Source organism: Megalops cyprinoides, chromosome 8 (assembly GCF_013368585.1).
Source record: "Megalops cyprinoides isolate fMegCyp1 chromosome 8, fMegCyp1.pri, whole genome shotgun sequence".
Lineage (NCBI taxonomy): Eukaryota > Metazoa > Chordata > Actinopteri > Elopiformes > Megalopidae > Megalops > Megalops cyprinoides.
The window spans coordinates 37,762,174-37,779,309 of record NC_050590.1 but is presented as its reverse complement, the minus strand read 5'-3'; the positions used below and the strand labels follow the sequence as shown (position 1 = coordinate 37,779,309).

Below are 17,136 nucleotides of genomic sequence, written 5' to 3'. Positions count from 1 at the left end.
ATAAGTTGCATATGCCGAAATGAAAGACGTCTTTCAACTCTGCATTGTGTTCTGAACACCAGTTTGCTACCAAAAGCAGGACAGATGCATACCATGCATTTTGTAAACTGTGTCAAACAGACATTGATGTCAGCTCCAGGGGAAAGGGTGCCTTAGAAAGGCATGCTGTCACAGACAGGCACAAGGAGAAAGCCAGATCTGCTGGGCAATCCTCTGTGGCATTGTTTTTTGCTCCAGCAGTAACTATACTGGATGATAAAACCACAGCTGCAGAGCTAACTAAACTATTTCACTTGGTGAAACATCACCATTTCCCACAGGAGCCTGGACTGTTGCGCTAAGCTTGATAGACAGGCCTATGAAGACTCTATGGTCGCCAAAGCACTTACACTCAGCAGGACAAAAGCACAAGCATTGTATTCCAATGTTTTAGCCCCATACTCTACAGACATACACGTGAACTACATTAAAGAAAACAACATCCATTTTTCCCACGCTTCTGATGTTTCGAACAAGGGGGCAGCCAAATGCTTTCCGATAGTCCTCCGATATTTTCACTTTGAAACTGGAATTCAATGCGCCCTGCTTGATTTCTATAGCGATAGTGATGATACTTCGGAAGCCATTGCCAATTAATTTTGAAGCTCGAAACCGCTGGTCTGGAGGTGAAAAAAGTCTCAGCTTACACAGCAGACAATGCAAGCTTTAACTATGGCAGACACAACAGTGTTTTCCAGAAACTTAACCTGGCCCAGAAAGGCATTCAGTCTGCCAACTGCATTGCTCATTGCACAATACAAGCCAATATGCTGCATCCAAAATGAACGTTGACCTTGAAAATATTGTGCTCAAAGTCTACAGTCATTTCAGCACCTCAGCCACCCAGTCAGCGCAGCTGCAGGAATTCTGCGAGTTCCTGGACATGAACTTTTGTGTCATGTAATGACACGGTGGCTGTAGCTACTGCCAGCTGTGGACAGGATAATTAAGTACTAGGAACCACTTACTAGTTACTTCAAAAGTTTAGGAGAGGATGCCTGTTCCAAGGCATTATGGGAATGTTTTGGAGAAGGGAGTGCCTCTGATGTGGCTGAGCTATACTTTTTCTTGCTCAGCCATGCTCTTAAGCTATTCACTGACTGCATTGAGGCATTGGAAGCTAAATCTTTTTGCGTCACCTCCATCTACCAGCTCATGTCCAATCTGAATGACCAGCTTGAAAGAAGGCTGAGGGACAACTACTTTGGCTTCACTGTCAATAACAAGCTGAAAGAGCTCACTCTGGATCTGGCAAGGAGATGTAAGGCTGACTTTGGTGCTGTCTATGAAAGGGCCTGCAAGTACCTTGGTGAGAGATATGATTTCTCTGAAAAAGGTTTCCACAGTCAAATGGCAAAATTAAGTCTGAAACATGCAATCCCATTTGAGCAATTCTCTGAAGCAGTGAATGCCTGAAATCTGGATACTGACATGGATGGCCTATATGAAGAGTATTCCTTTGTGGAAAAAATTCTCAGCAGCTCTGCAGAAATGGAGAATTGGAGCACTGAGGAGAGATATCTAAAACTCTTCAGACAATCAGATGTCCCCTTGAAGAACTTGAAGACAATCAGTGCCTACCTGTTATCCATCGCCTGCAGTAACGCTCACACGGACAGAGTATTCTCATTTATGGCCACTGCATGGCGGAATGAAAGGAACCGATTTGAGGTGGATTCTGTCACGGCAGAGCTCCAGGTCTGCATTAACCTTTCACAGGAATGCACAGAAATGTACCCCAAGTTCCTTGCCAACAAGGCTCTCTTGGTGGCAGCAAGGAAAGGTTTGAAATACAAAAAGTAGAACATCTCTGGTGAGTAGTTATCCCCATGCCATTAGCATCGTTAAAATTATAACAATGGTAATTAAAAATTGTCATTCAGAATCTCAACCAAAATTATATCTTGGCTTTTGCCCAGGGATCACTGTAAGAGGATCAAAGTGGTGTCTGCCATGGCAAAGACTTCAGTGCCCCAATCCAAGTGCCTGTGGATAGGCCTAAATGGACATTCTTTTGTAGACTGTTACTGTTTCCTTTCTGTGGGCCTATTTCCTTTTTATATCTTAATGATCTTTAAATCACAGATTGCTGCTCTCTACTCCAAGTTCCGTAAGAACAGCATGGTTTTTTCACTGTCATTGTGTTATTTTGCAATGTATGTGCCCTGGGCCTATACCATCCATGTTCATGGATTAAGTTACTAAAAAGTTACTGGGTCATAAAGGTGGGTTTGTTGACTAATGTGAAAAACACACACACACACACACAAAACTAATGTTACTATGTTATTATAATAAATACTTGCCTTGTATGGGAATGTTGGAAATTGTAATTGTTGACTGATGTGAAAAAAGCACAAAAAAACACAAATGTTACTATGTTATTATAATAAATAGTTGCCTTCTATGGAAATGGTTTTGGTACTAATGTTATTCCCTACTAATGTTACCCCGATTTCGCGTGTGTCCTCACTTTTGGACCTTTGTCCTAACTTTCATTTTCAGTGTCATGGCGGTGGTCACCCTAGATACAGAGGATGTGGCTTCTGCAAATTCATTATGCTGCAGTATACCAGCTAGATCTGCAATGGCTTTTTGTGGCACAACACAGTACAAACAGTCTTCCTGTGTCTCTCTGCGCATACATTGATTTGTTCATTCATATCAGTGCCAGCTGTTAATCAGGATTTGCTCTTGGTGTTGGTGCTTGAGGAGAAAGAGACATGTTCCCTGTGTTCACATGATTAAAGCCTTGTGCTGTTTCCCTTTCTTGAGAGTGTCACAGAGGGGAAGCTAAGATCCATTCACTCTAATGTAACTTGAACTCTCATACTGTGAGAGCTCTAATGTAGCACAGGCAGGGGGTCAAGTGAGGTTGCAGAGCCTGCATGTCTCAGGCCATGTCTGTCCACCCCATCAGTAGTGTAAGCAGAAGTCTCACTCTTTGTCTGCTCTTTTCCTGACTCTGTGGAAAAACATGAATGCATTCATGCTTCAAAGCATGAATGAAGGTGGAATCTTCAAAGCAGCTAAAGGGGCACAATTAGGCGAGGGTAATGGGCACAGGGATGAAGACCATGTGCATTACTGACTTCAGCAAACTCAGTGTCTGCAAAAACATATGACTGCTTAGGATAATTCTCTGGGTGTATGACCTCTCTGTGAGTTTAGAAAACCTCTGTGAGTATAGGAAATACTGTACAGTATCTGCAAGTATATGAACTCACTGGGAATATATGAAGTCTTGGAGTATATGAAATCTCTGTGCTGCCACAGAGTTTCATTGGGGTCATATAGTGACAATCTTCTACACTCTTAGCTCTTTTGGAGATCCAGTCTGTCCAAAAATGCAGAAGTTTCCAGATCCAGATAGTTCTGCTGTGTGTGTGTATGTGTGTGTGTGTGTGTGTGTGTGGGGGGGGGGGGGGGGCTTCCAAAAATAACCCTCTGCATCTGAGACAACTGCTGCCCTAGTAGCCCAAATTGAGCAAATCCACTGACATGCACACTGGTCAGACTGCTGTTTGCTGTCATAAGTCACTTTCAATGACAATCCTATTAATCCCCCTCCAGGGAGCACACCAATTGCATCAACCCTCTGAGTGCACCCAGAAATAAAACTGCCAAAAGCACAAACTAACCACACATTCACTCTCTGCCTCATTAACACAGTGAGTTTAATATTTTAACACGTTAATAGATTGCTGCACTAATGCACGGATGCAGTAACCATCCATGCATTAGCAGGAGAGTATTGTACTGAATAACCTGGGCACTTGTATGTTTCAGGTGCCATTTTTGGTGCATTTGTGCGACCCTGTCCGTGGTGGCTGAGGCTGTGATGTGCTGGTGGGATACTCAGTGGTGTACAGGGTGTGCTTCGGCACTGCCTGCTTCCACCTGACAATGGCGCTCCTCCTCATCAATGTCAAGTCCAGCCGTGCACTCATACACAATGGGTCAGTGGAACATAAATATACCCCCCGCCCCCCCCCGCCACATTACCATCATCATCCAATCAGCTGAGGCTAGGCAGATGGCAAAGTGTAGTGAACTCGTGCTTGTGTCTCAATGCTGTGCAGATTCTGCATTGGTCTGTTAAGTCTTCTGGATGGCACAGGCTGGATTCACAGAGCGCATTACTTCAGTAGATGCACACATTATAGAGATCAGTGAGTTTGTACCTTGACTTTTTGTATGTCTGATGTGTTTCTGAGTCCTGGCAGTTTTAGTTCCTAGTGTGAGAAGCAGTGTTGTGTGTCACTGAGTTTTCCCTGAGAAAGAGTTATCAGGGTCAGGTTGAGCCATGGTGCTTTTCCTGTCCAAATGCTCTGCCTATGTGTTTAATGCAGCACAGGTTTACATATGTAACCCCCACAAGGTCACTAAGAGTATAGCAGGTGTAAACATTCAATTTAATTGAATAAAGAAAGGGAGGAGGCTTGTGTATAAAAATAAATAAATATCACATGAATGCACACCCCTTAACCTGAAATATCAGAAATTAAAGTGATTTATTTTTTTTTATACACAAGCCTCCTCCCTTTCTTTATTCAATTAAATTGAATGTTTACACCTGCTATACTCTTAGTGGCCTTGTGGGGGTTACATATTTGGCGCTGCGAGCAGGGTTGGAGGCTGTGTATTTATTCATTGGTTTGTTTTTGTAATTGTTGCTATTTTTGTTTCTCAGTTTCTTGTCTGTTTGGAGGTGGTTAGTAGTGAGTTTATGGTAGTGTGGGAAAACAGTGGTTGCATATAGGACATATTACCCATCGAAGCACACCAGGCCTCTCCTCACTATGTCAACCGCTGAAAATCTGGAGGACCAGGTGAGGGCTCTCACAGAGCTAGTAAAGCAGCTGCAGGCCGACAATCAACGACTCCGAGAGACTCCGCCTCCTGGGGAAGAAGCAGGCTCTTCTCAACAGCCACCTGCTCAACCTGTCAGCACCGTGCCAGGTCAGGCACCCACAGAACGACTGGTGTGTGTGCCCCGGGAGCGCAAGTGTCCCAGGTTTTCAGGCAAGAGATCGGCTGATAATATTTCAGTGGAGGACTGGATTGAAGAGGCGCGACGGTCACTCTCTGCCCGTCCAGCCCCTCTGTTAGAACAGGCCTTGTTTGTGTATGATTTGCTCGATGGGGAAGCTAAGAGGGAAGTAAAATTCAGTCCAGTCTAACCGTGCATTAACCTTTCGTGCTATACGCCGTGAAGCTCTGGAGTGGTTGAATAGACGTACCCAGCCACCTCGAGCTCGTGCTTACTCTTGTAACTCTTATGAGGCAGATACCAACGCCGTTACTGTTGGCCCAGTTTCAGAACTCACGGAGCTCAAAGAGTGTTTTCGCAAGCAACAAGCTCAGCTGGATGCTATATTAAGTCAGTTGGGGCAGGCACGTGTAGACCCCAGTCCCTCTCAACGTCCACCTGGCCCCCGGTCTCGCCCCTACCGTTATCAGGCGGATGGTAAACCTATCTGCATGCGTTGTAATAAAGCAGGTCATATAGCCAGAGTGTGCAGAGCGTTACTTCCAGCAGGGCCCGAGCCTCATAGTGAATCTGCCAGGGGGGGGCCAGGCTGAAGGTGTAACCAATAGTGGGGTGGTACAGGGAAACTAGCGCCCTCCGGTGTTGGGAGCCAGGCACTGGGAGGGGTTTTACTGGGCTCTGTGGAACATGCAGTCCTGTCCCCACCGACTTCACAGCTCATCGGAAGCTGCCCCATTATCGATGTTCGTTTTGGGGGTGTGACTACTCGTTGCCTTTTAGACACTGGCTCGATGGTTACCACCGTAACAGAGAGCTTTTTCCAGGACTTCATTCAGCCTCGAATTGCAGAAGATATGCAGTCATGTGATTGGCTCCAACTTAAAGCGGCTAACGGGCTAGCCATTCCATACCTTGGCTACCTGGAACTTGACCTGGAGGTCCTGGGTAGAGTGCTACCGAAGATCGGAGTGCTAGTGGTCAAAGACTCCCTGGACCCTCTTACTAAGCAACAGAAAATGTCAGTTCCAGGCTTGCTAGGGATGAATGCCATTCGCAGCTGTTATACAGAACTTTTTCGGGAGCATGGCCAGCAGATGTTCCAGTACCCTCCAGTCCAAGCAGCAGGCAAAGGATGGAGGCGAGCACTTTCTGAATGTCAAAGTCTAGATCGCATCTCTAATTCTGGGTGCATTGGTCGGGCCATAGTTCAACCAGGCCCTACTTTACGTATACCAGCTGGCTGTCTTCAGTTCGTCCCAGCTACTTGTTCTCTTGCTGTGGGCGCTGTTACTTCCTGTTACTTGGAGGTGGTTAGTAGTGAGTTTATGGTAGTGTGGGAAAACAGTGGTTGCATATAGGACATATTTGACCCTGCTTGCAGCGCCAAATATGTAACCCCCACAAGGTCACTAAGAGTATAGCAGGTGTAAACATTCAATTTAATTGAATAAAGAAAGGGAGGAGGCTTGTGTATGAAAAAAAAATAAATCACTTTAATTTCTGATATTTCAGGTTAAGGGGTGTGCATTCATGTGATATTTATTTATTTTTATCATTAAAAAATGCAGAGCTTATGGATCAAAACTGTAATGAAGTATACAAAAAAAAAGTAATAAACGTAAATAAAAGTCATAAACAGATCAGCTGTGGCTATACTAACCCGGTGGAGAGACTAAGGGCTGCACCAGAAGTACACCCTACAATAAGGCAACCTTGATGGGAATTCACTACACACTAAGTAGGAGCCAAATCACAAAGGCTGTTCACTACACACCAAACAGGAGCCAAATCACAGAGGCTATTCACTACACACCAAGCAGGAGCCAAAGCACAAAGGCTGTTCACTACACACCAAACAGGAGCCTAATCATGAAGGCTGGTTCACTACACACCAAGCAGGAGCCATAGGCTACTTAATTAATCTAGGCTTTACACAGCACAGCACACCGAGAAGGTACAGAAACCCAATCTACTTCCCCATGGAAAAGTTCCCAGCCACAGCTACGACCAAAGAAAAGAAAAGAAAATAAGAAAACAAAACCAACAAAATGAAAGATTGGAGGTGGTTTCACAATGAGATTTCCTTGAGGCTACAGGCCCAGCTAGCAGGCACAGTAATAGTTAGTAGTAGGCCTGTGTAGCCTCCTAAGTTGAGCACTGACTACAAAATAATGATAGGGAAAACAGTGGGTACATAAACATTCTAAAGAAACAAAACACAAAAGAGGATAGAAACATCAGTCTCAAATCCACTGTATAAAGTTTTAAAAAGACAAATATCACAATGTGTAACAGGGCTACCTTAATGTTTGTAGTTTGCCTTTGTTTCCTGATCAGGCAGGCACACGGGAATCGTTGATAACCTGCAGTACCAATAAATAACATCATATACTTGATGCATAGCGGGCACAGGGTCGCCATAAATAGCATAAATACAACCATTGGCAAACTAACAGCAGCCACACATAACATTACATTTCTAGAGTCACAGAATAAATACAAACGCCATAAATAAAATATAAATACAATCGCCATGCATAGAGCATAGCTAGCCCACAAAACACTCTTAAATACACGTTGTATAAATTACCTCTGTAAACTTCAGTTTCAAACAAACGTTGCTCTAAAGTGATGTCCTCCGTTCCAAGTTTCCTCAAGTGAAACTATGGCACAGATAACGCGAGTGCATAAGTAAGGTACACAGATTGACTAACAATGAATGGGAAAATACCAAGAGATACCTACTTTCAAATCGCTCGGTCTTAAAACTCAACGGGCCCACAACCCGGTCTTAGTTATCCGTTTTTCTCACCGCCAGCACAGCGAACTTGTGCAGATGCTATTCATTCGGCGTTTACCGCCTGAATGAAATTTAAAACAACAAAAGAGAGCTGTGTGCTGCGAACTACCGGTGTCGCGTCATGTCACATGACCACCGTGAGACTACCTGAGATTTAAAGTGAACGTGACCCCCGCCACACATAGCTTTCCTCTCACCTCTCTCTCATTTTCCTCTCTCTCTTTCCTCCTTTCTCTTGCCTCTTACACCTTTTCTCTCTCTTTTTTGGCAGATTCTGGTGTCTGAAGTTCATTTTTTTATTAGGAATGTGTACAGCTGCCTTCTTCATCCCAACTGAGTCTTTCCTGCATGGTGAGCATGCACACACAAACACACACACACACACACGCACTCGTACTCATGCATGTACACACATGCATACTTATTCCAGAGAATACCAGAAGATGGTGCTGCACATCCACAGAGGCAGTCACAACTCTTGTAGCCTATGTAAAGCAGTTGTAAAGCAGAATTTTAAAGCAGATATTCCTCAGTTTAGGACCTCCCAAGGCTGTAGATTACAGTGTGCTCTTTATAAGAGCAGAATGACACTGGTTAACTTAACATCTCTGCCTATTTCTCTGCCAAGTCCAGTCTGGCATTATGTAGGTGTGGTAGGGAGATTTGCCTTCATCCTGATTCAGCTCATCCTCATTACAGCATTTGCCCACACCTGGAACAAGAACTGGTGAGGAGCTGTGGTGTGAGTGTGTGTGTGTGTGTGTGTGTGTGTGTGTGTGTGTATGTGTTTATCTGTGTGCGTGAAGGGAGAGTGGATTGCTACGTGGCAAGAGTTGGTAAAACCACTGCGCTGGATTTAAAACTGTCTACTGTATGTGTTGTGCAGTTGTTAGACTAGTTGGAGTATTTGCTGTGAGATGAGGTGCAAGTTTTTTGCATGGACTGATGTCAAATCAGGTACTATGCTATACTCTCTCCTCTAATCTGTGACTGTACTGTGTTTTTCCTCTAATCTGGGCTTCAACCTTTGAGCAGTGCAGTGTGGATCAGAAATACTTTTTGCACTCATATCCATGTCATCTCTTCAGTGTGTCTCTCATTGCTTTCTTTTCCACTGTCTTTCTCTCTGGCACATTTCTCCATCCTTGAAAGGTAGTTTGTTCTAATGTGTTTCCAGAAATTTCTGCCTCTATATCATGTCCCCTTCCTCTTTTAAGGAAAGTAAAGGAAGAAGAAACTTCACTGCAGATCAAGCTCACACTCCCAGTGGGGTAATGGTATCACTAAAGGGGGCGGGGCTTGATATGGGGCTTGAGCGGGGTTAGTATGGGTGGGCTATGCTTGGACAGGGCTTATTGTGGGCAGGATCAGTGTAGGGTGATCAGAGTGGCAGTGGACAGTATTTGTTCTGGCTCTACCCTCAGGTTGACAGGTGCTGCTGAAGATAAACGCAGGTACCTGAGAGTGCTGTGTGCCACACTGTTCTTCTACAGCATTGCTGGCACTGCCTTCTCTTTTATGTACCAGTTCTACACCCACCCAGACGCCTGCCAGCTCAACAAAGTCCTCCTGTGCAGCAACCTGGGGCTGTGCAGCCTCATGTCCTTCATCACAGTCACACCCTGCATGCAACAGAGTGAGTTCCACCCCCACTCACTCACTCACTCACACCCACTGTCTCACTAACTCTCATTCTTTCAATCAATTCAGTAACTCACATACAGTATATGCACACACACACACACTGAGACAGGTATGCGCTCCTCTTAGGGGCTGCCCCAACTTGCTATGCCATCATTGACATGGATGCTTACATACAGTCAAACTGTGGCCATTTAAAATTATGCTGCATAAGACACCATATATAACACAAAAGCTGTATGAGCCGAAGGAATAATTACACACTCCTACACACGCTGACCTGTTCTTCTGTAGATCCCTCTATAGGGGCTTGTATTCCCCACTGAGGTTATGTGTGTGTGTGTGTGTGTGTGTGTGTATGTGTGTGTAGGTGCTTGTGGTGCTCTACATGCTCTTTTCTGAAACTTCCTGGATCAGAGCACAATCAGAGCAGACATCCTGTCTGATCACTGGAGAGACCCCTCTAACACATTCTCTCCATGAAATGAAACACCATCTCACACTGGCATCCACTCTCTATCTCTCAATCCAAAAACAAAACAGGCCACTAGTGTTGAGGAAGGTATTTAACCTGTATTGCCTCAGCAAATATCCTGTAGTAATAATGTAAAAAAATTACAAGCAATGTATCAGAAATTGGTGGTTGATGTGTACTATGTGTGTGATGTGTAGTCTACTATTTGTTAGGGTAATGAAATGACAAAGTGACATGGATTTATACCCTGTAGTAGAGTGGTTGTACATAGAATGGAGGGAGGAGAGTAGACAGTGATCATCTATGTGTTTATATGTGTGTGTGTGTGTGTGTGTGTGTATGTGTGTGTTTATTTACAGTGGAGTACCAGGGACAGACAGTGATGATGTGTTACCCTAGTTTGGGGCAGGATAGGGTGCAGAAGGAGGGGAATGCTGTTGCAGTGATTGGAGCAGTCATCATGTACTGCTGTGTGCTCTTCGCATGGTGAGTGTGGCTCTGCCCATCTCATTACATTACATTACATGCATCCAGCAGAAGCTGTTATACAGAATAACTTCCAGTACAATATAAAATAAGTGTACCATTCAGTTAAATATGCAACAGTGTCAGACCAGGCTAACAGCATTCCCAGACCAGTGAGTATGAGCATAACACCATTCAAGCCCTTCCACAAGTTAATCTTGTGCAACCCGGCTAGGCACCGGAAGCCAAATACATCACAATACTACGCGTAAAATCCTACAGGTGGCAGGAGGCGTATCCGATAACCCTGTCCCCTCCATGACCTGAGCCAGAGCACATAGAGGAAAAAAGCAGTTCTAAATTCCAGACTAGTGATCAAACAACAGGGGGAGCCAGAAAATGTTGGTTCACTCAATTATTATGCTGGAAGTGTTTGCAGTTGTATCTTATGAACAAGCCTACCAGCTCAAATAAAGATCACCAATCAACAGTCGACTGCTTACTCCTGTGTCTGTATCTAACGTGACATTTCTACATGAAATAATTTTAGCAAAAAGAATAAACAACTGGGTCAAACCCAGCTATCTCGTGCTTAACATCACAGTTGTTTCGTGTAATCATATTTCTTTGTTCTAGTTAAAATTATTTAAAAGTATGATGTGTTGTGGTATGGAAATGTAGTGGTACAACATCTGATGCAGTACAGCTGAAAGGAATTAGCTGCAAATAGATTATTCTTACTTTACTTGCTAAACTTGTTAATTCTGAAAATCATCCAAAAAAAAAGAAGATGAGTCATCAGTTTAAAGACAGGGGAAGTAGAGAGGTGCTATTTCATAGGCTACTGGCATTTATTCCAACTTGCTGTTGTTGGCTTCAATTTGGGCAGAAAACTCTTGTTTCTTTGTACCGTTAATATTTGCCATGATTGTTGTAGGGAGAACTGACTCCTCTCTGTTTCTTGGACCAGCAACGAGGTCTCATACCTGGCAGAGGTGTTTGGTCCATTCTGGATAATTAAAGTTTATCGCTACAAGTTCCAGGTAAGGTTGCTCCAGAGGGCTCCAGAGTGCTGGTGCTGTTGCTTGGTGACAGCTGCTGGACTGATGGGTGGGAACTAATAGTAAGGGCATGAATGTGTGTGTGGGCCAATTGCAGAGCTGAGCATGGAACAGGAGAGACAAAAATGTACCTTTGCACGGCTAACTATCCAAAACCAGATTTTGGCCTCTGCATAATTACAGGGTGTTTAAATTATAATATGGATCACCCATTTGAGGCTGATTCATTTTTACTTCATTATATGTCTAATATGATTGCAGTGCCTTTGAAATTGTAATTATACCTAAAAGACTTTTGCAAAGTTAATAGTATGAATCAATTCAATTTCAGTTCAGCAAATTTAGTGAATTAACTTAATGAATTAATAACTGGCATTTATTTTCAATGAAGGTTTTTCAACTAATGAAATGAATACAGAATTGATTAACTTTTCAGTATCGTTCTTACTGCAAATTCAGAATGGTTTAATGTGACCCAATCTCTTTATTATAATTGGAGCAATGCAAATTTCATGAGGCAACACCACCACTGTGAATTAGAAAGGTGTTTACAGCTGGATGATCCCTGTATAAATTGTGGCCCTTATTAATCTCACACAACAGTCTCTAACAGGTTCAGTTCAGTTAACATTTAAGTCAGCTTTTCTGTTAAAGCTTTTCTGTTAAAGCTCACCTGCTTCCACTCAAAAGGCTCATACGCCACGATGTGTGAGAGTTATCACAACTATCCATCCACCCCATCTGATTAATGTGACCTTTCCCAATTTGACCCTCACCTTCTGAAACTTACCTGTACCTCTAAAACCCTCACCTGTCCCTCTGTAAGTTTTACCTAGCCCTTGTCCTGTCTTCACAGAAAGCAACCTGTTGTTTCTGTTGCCCTGAAGAAGAGAAAGGTGAGTTCAGAGAATCTATTGGTATTCCACTGGGAGCTGGAAGCCATTATTTGTGCTCATTATTGTAGTGTGAACCATTAGTGTTGTCACACTGGTAATCCACTGACTAAGGCCTTGTGAGATCATAACCGCCCTCCCATTGTTCCCCCATAGATGACACAGGTGCCAGCAGGTGATCCACATGGAGCGTCAGCGCCTCACCTACAGCTACTTCTTCTTCCACTTTGTCTTCTTCCTTGCCTCCCTCTATGTCATGATGACCCTCACCAATTGGTTCAGGTCAGGGCGAAGGTCACATAGGAGGGAGGGGTTTAGAACAAGAGTGTCTAAATGCTGATAGTGAAAGATTATTTCATGTCCACCTTCATGTATTTTTTGGCTCTTTAAACACCACTGTAATACTGATATTTATATCCAATTATTACACTGTCATTGTTTTAACATTTTCATTTATATGTGAAAAAGCACTGTCTGGATAATCATCTGTTACTTTATCACTTTGTCAAAGCTTACAAAGGTGGGAATAATGTAAATCAACCCATTTTTCCTGTTATGTGAACATTGTCCTTTACATTACATTACATTACATTATTGGAATTTAGCAGGCGCGCTTATCCAGAGCAACTTACATCAATTACAAGTTTTTTTTTTTTTTTTACAATGTTATCCATTTATACAGCTAGATATTTACTGAGGCAATTGTGGGTTAGGTACCTTGACCAAGGGTACAGCAGCAGTGCCTCCATTTGGAATCGAGTCAGCAACCTTTCCTTTACGGGTCCTGCTCCTTAGCCACCATGCTACACGGCCCCCCCCCCCCCCCCAGGGTTTATATAATAATTTGACTACATGTGAATGCTTTTGTGACTGCATCTCTCCCTCCTGCAGCTATGAGTCGGCTGTGCTGGAGACCACCTTTACCCATGGGAACTGGTCCACATTCTGGGTGAAGGTGTCCTCATGCTGGGCCTGCATGCTGCTCTACCGTTGGCTGCTTATAGGCCCATTGTGCTGGCGCCGGCCTGAGAACAGAACACGGCCGGGTCAGTACAGAATCAGGAGACAGCCCACCACCCACCACTCCATCACCATCAAGGTGTGATGGAGTGGTACCACAGCAACACGCCACCGTGTCAAGGCAACACATCAACACTTTGGGGTGACATGAGAAAGTTGCAGCACCGGAGAGGGACCACCCAGCAGGGAGACAATGCGACCTCATACTCAACCGCGACCCCAACTTTGACCTCATCCCACAGGCACAGCGTGCTTAGAGAGCAGGTCTCACTGCAGACAGTAATCTGCATTCCCTCACATAGATAAAGCAGGCTGTGTGGGCGATACATCATGTTAACCTGGTTTGACACACACTAAGAAGGTTACTGTTGCCCACCTCTACAGGGGCTGCACACCTGTTGTGGAATATGAAATGAGAGACAGGGAAGTTTGGATTATTACTCAGTGGTAATAGCGATGAATTTTTTGTTGTTTTTTTTACACAAATGAGCTTGATAAAAGTAAACTATAAACTATAATTATAAAGCACTGTATATAAACTATAGCTATCTCTGGATGAAGCTGTTCATTTTTAAAGTGGTGTCTTCTGTCAGAACACCATACAACCATCCATTTAGTCTCTGAAAGTTGACCCTCTGACAGCTATGGCTGCGGTGTCATTGTGACCATCCCATCACCATGATGTCCTCTTATCCAATCCCTGTTCTGCAGTAGTTCCACAGTAAGCCACACCCAGCCATAAGGAAGTGTGTCTTCATGTAATATCCCACAGTGAAACTCACACCCCACACTGTGCCATAAAAATGCCAGTATGTGTATCAGAATTTATTTGGGAAAAACAGCGCAATTGCCAGTTTGAAATGGTCCTCCCTGCCTGTGCTGCATGGTTCAAGCAGTTTGTGTAGAAATAACAGCAAGCAGCTTGTATGCAGTATGCTCCAGTAGTATGTTTATGCAACCACAACAGTGAAAAACAAGGTGTACTACTCAGTCTGCCTGGAGCTCCAAAACAAGTTAATCTGACCAGTCTATATGACACATGGTCATCATGCAATAATGCAATCTGTAAAAATACCAGTATTTTAATAGCACCATTCAAACTGGTCACAATGATGCCACCACTTCTCTACTTTCATTACAAGGAAAATACTACAAAACTGAAGAGGATAGTAGCTTTTGGTCATAGGATTTGTTCCCCATTTGGTGTTACACATGGTAAGGATGTGGACTAAATTTGTTCTTGATGAAGGTTGAAAAAGACATATAACTATTCTTGTTTACTTATTAGGGTGTATGCATGAAACTGTGATTCCCAAATCCTTACTTTAAATAGAAGCAGTGCAAAAAAATACCCAGTGGGCAGAAACATCTGAGTTTCCACCTAAAAGTACCTCATTATGTAAATGTGTGAGGCTTAAATGCCATTAACAAGCTTCTGGAATGCGCCTGTGCATCTGTATGTTCTGCTGTCATGCATACACCCCACAATGATGTGAGAAATCAGGAAGTCTTTCATGTTAAAGACATGTTTTAATAAATATAATGCATACTCCTGTATGATTTATTTGAAAGGAAATACAAAATATGTCACATAAATTAGTCACATGATTACACTGAGTAGTTCCCCTTTGATTTATGAATATAAACTGGATTTCAACATTACTGAAATAGCTGCATGGAATGCTGAAGTCTATCTCTTCCATCATTTTCTTCATGTTGGATTTGCCTACCATGTCAGACCTCGATGGGGTTGAGAGAATGGAGTAAATTCACCAGTGCTTGGCTTTACATTACCTTTACAAAAGGTCATATAGTTTTGTCTGACAACATACTTTATCTTACAACACACAAATATAAATCCTTATAAAAGGTGTCTACTTGTTGTCGGCCCTTATGAACACATATGGAGGAAAAAGAGAGGGGTGTAGGAAGAAATGATATACTGATAATGAGACCATTATTGTAAGTCATTCATACACACAGAACTGACAGCTGTTAGTCCATACTGATGTAAGTCAGATCTGACTGTCCTTCCTGTGACTGGTACAGGAACTGCATTTCTCAGCATGCAATAGGGACTGTGCATCTTAGTATACAGTGGGGATGGTTTTTTCTAGTGTGTAATGGGGCCTACATTTACTAGAATGTAGCAGTGACTGCATTTCCCAGAATATAGCAGTAGATCTCTTTGGCATGTGTACATATACAGGTAGGTCCTTCCTTGAATTTTCAAGGTGATGGATACATGTACTATGAATCCATGGGGTTCTCTTTATATCCTGTCTTTCTCTGAGACAGTGCCAGACCCATGCAATAGTCCAGATCTTGATATTCAATATTTGCTTTTGTGTCCGTATGTGCACATGTATCTGTATGTGTGTGTGTGTGTATCTACCAGTGTGCGTATTTGTTTGTGTAGTGTGTGTACATGCTACATTACATTACATGATTGACATATAGCAGAGGCTCCTGTCCAGAACAACTTAAACAGGTTACAATTTTAAACATTTATATTTACTGAGGCAATTGTGGGTTAAGTACCTTCCCCAAGGGTACAACAGCAGTGCCCCACTGAGGAAACGAATGAGCGGCCTTTTTGTTGCAAGCCCTGCTCCTTACCACTGGCCACATTCCTACATAATATATTACATTGCTGCCATTTAGCAGATGTCCTTACCCAGAGCAACTGATATTGGTTGGTTTTTACATGCTATCTGTTTATATAGCTGGATATTTACTAAGGCAATTGTAGGTTAGTACAGCAAGTGTTAAGTACCCAAGGATATGTCAGGAGTTTCTCCTGACATGATCGCGCTGCACTCCCTGGGAGAGCGAGGGGGCTCGGGCGTGCAGCAGGGTGGAATTATTGATGGAATAATTGGCTAATGACGGTGTTCGCTGCCTGGTGTGTGCTCCGCACCTGTTGCCTGTCCGTAGTGATTTCACCAGGACTATTTAGGCAGGTGGGTGGGAGTAGCACGGGAGAGACGCTGACGGAGGTTGTCACACGGGGTTTTAGCGTGAAGTTAGGTTTTTGATTTTTCTTTTTTTTCCTTTGAACGTGCCGGCACGGCCGAGTTTAGGGTTTGTTTTTTTGGTTTGCCGTTTTTTTCTTTGCGTTTAGTTTGAGCTCTGGGAGTCACGACCCAGAGTGGGTTTTGAGTTTTGAGAGGGAGGGCTGACCGGCTGCTGCTCTGTGTCTCCCTCAGTGTGATCCTGCGGAGCCGGCGGAGTAGCTACTGGGGAGAAGACGTGGGTCGCCGCCGGAGCCGCCAGCCCCCGCGGGGGCCTTGTCTGGAGTTTATTTAATTTTTTTTTTTGTTTTTTTGGGACGTAGGTGAAGCCCGGCATCGTGGCGCGGGCTGAGCTACGTCCCCCCTTATACTTTCGTTTTCGTTTTGTTCTTGTGTGGCGTGCGTGTGAGGAGCCTCCCCCGCAGCGGCAGCACTCCCCCCGGTGGTGAAATTGAGCAGTCCTCTCTCTCCCGGTGTCCAGGTGGGCAGGGACGCCAGATCACAGGGTGTTTGTAGTGAGGCTAAGTGTGTGTGTGTGGGGATTCCTTTTTTTTTTTTCCTTTTTGGTGTGTGCGGTTGGGTAGCGTTCCCGCCTGTTTGTAGCCGGGGAGGGCAGACAGGGGTGGACAGAAGGATAGGGGGAGGGGCTTCGCTGGGAGAGGGATAGTGGCGTCTCAAATTTTATGAATTGTTTTGTTACAATTGTTTTTTTTTTTTTTTTTAACCTAATAAAAT

The 17,136-nt window shown here is 43.8% G+C and overlaps 1 protein-coding gene across 1 annotated transcript; it reads left to right on the top strand.

Moving 5' to 3' along the window:
- Window positions 1-820: 820 nt before the first annotated feature.
- LOC118781691 (serine incorporator 4-like) lies at window positions 821-13,619 on the top strand. Its single transcript, XM_036534690.1, has 8 exons — window positions 821-939; window positions 1,116-1,348; window positions 3,875-4,034; window positions 8,461-8,559; window positions 9,257-9,468; window positions 10,308-10,434; window positions 12,533-12,649; window positions 13,259-13,619. The coding sequence occupies exons 1-8, from the start codon at window positions 821-823 to the stop codon at window positions 13,470-13,472; spliced, it is 1,281 nt and encodes a 426-aa protein (XP_036390583.1). The 3' UTR covers window positions 13,473-13,619.
- The last annotated feature ends 3,517 nt before the right edge of the window (window positions 13,620-17,136 follow it).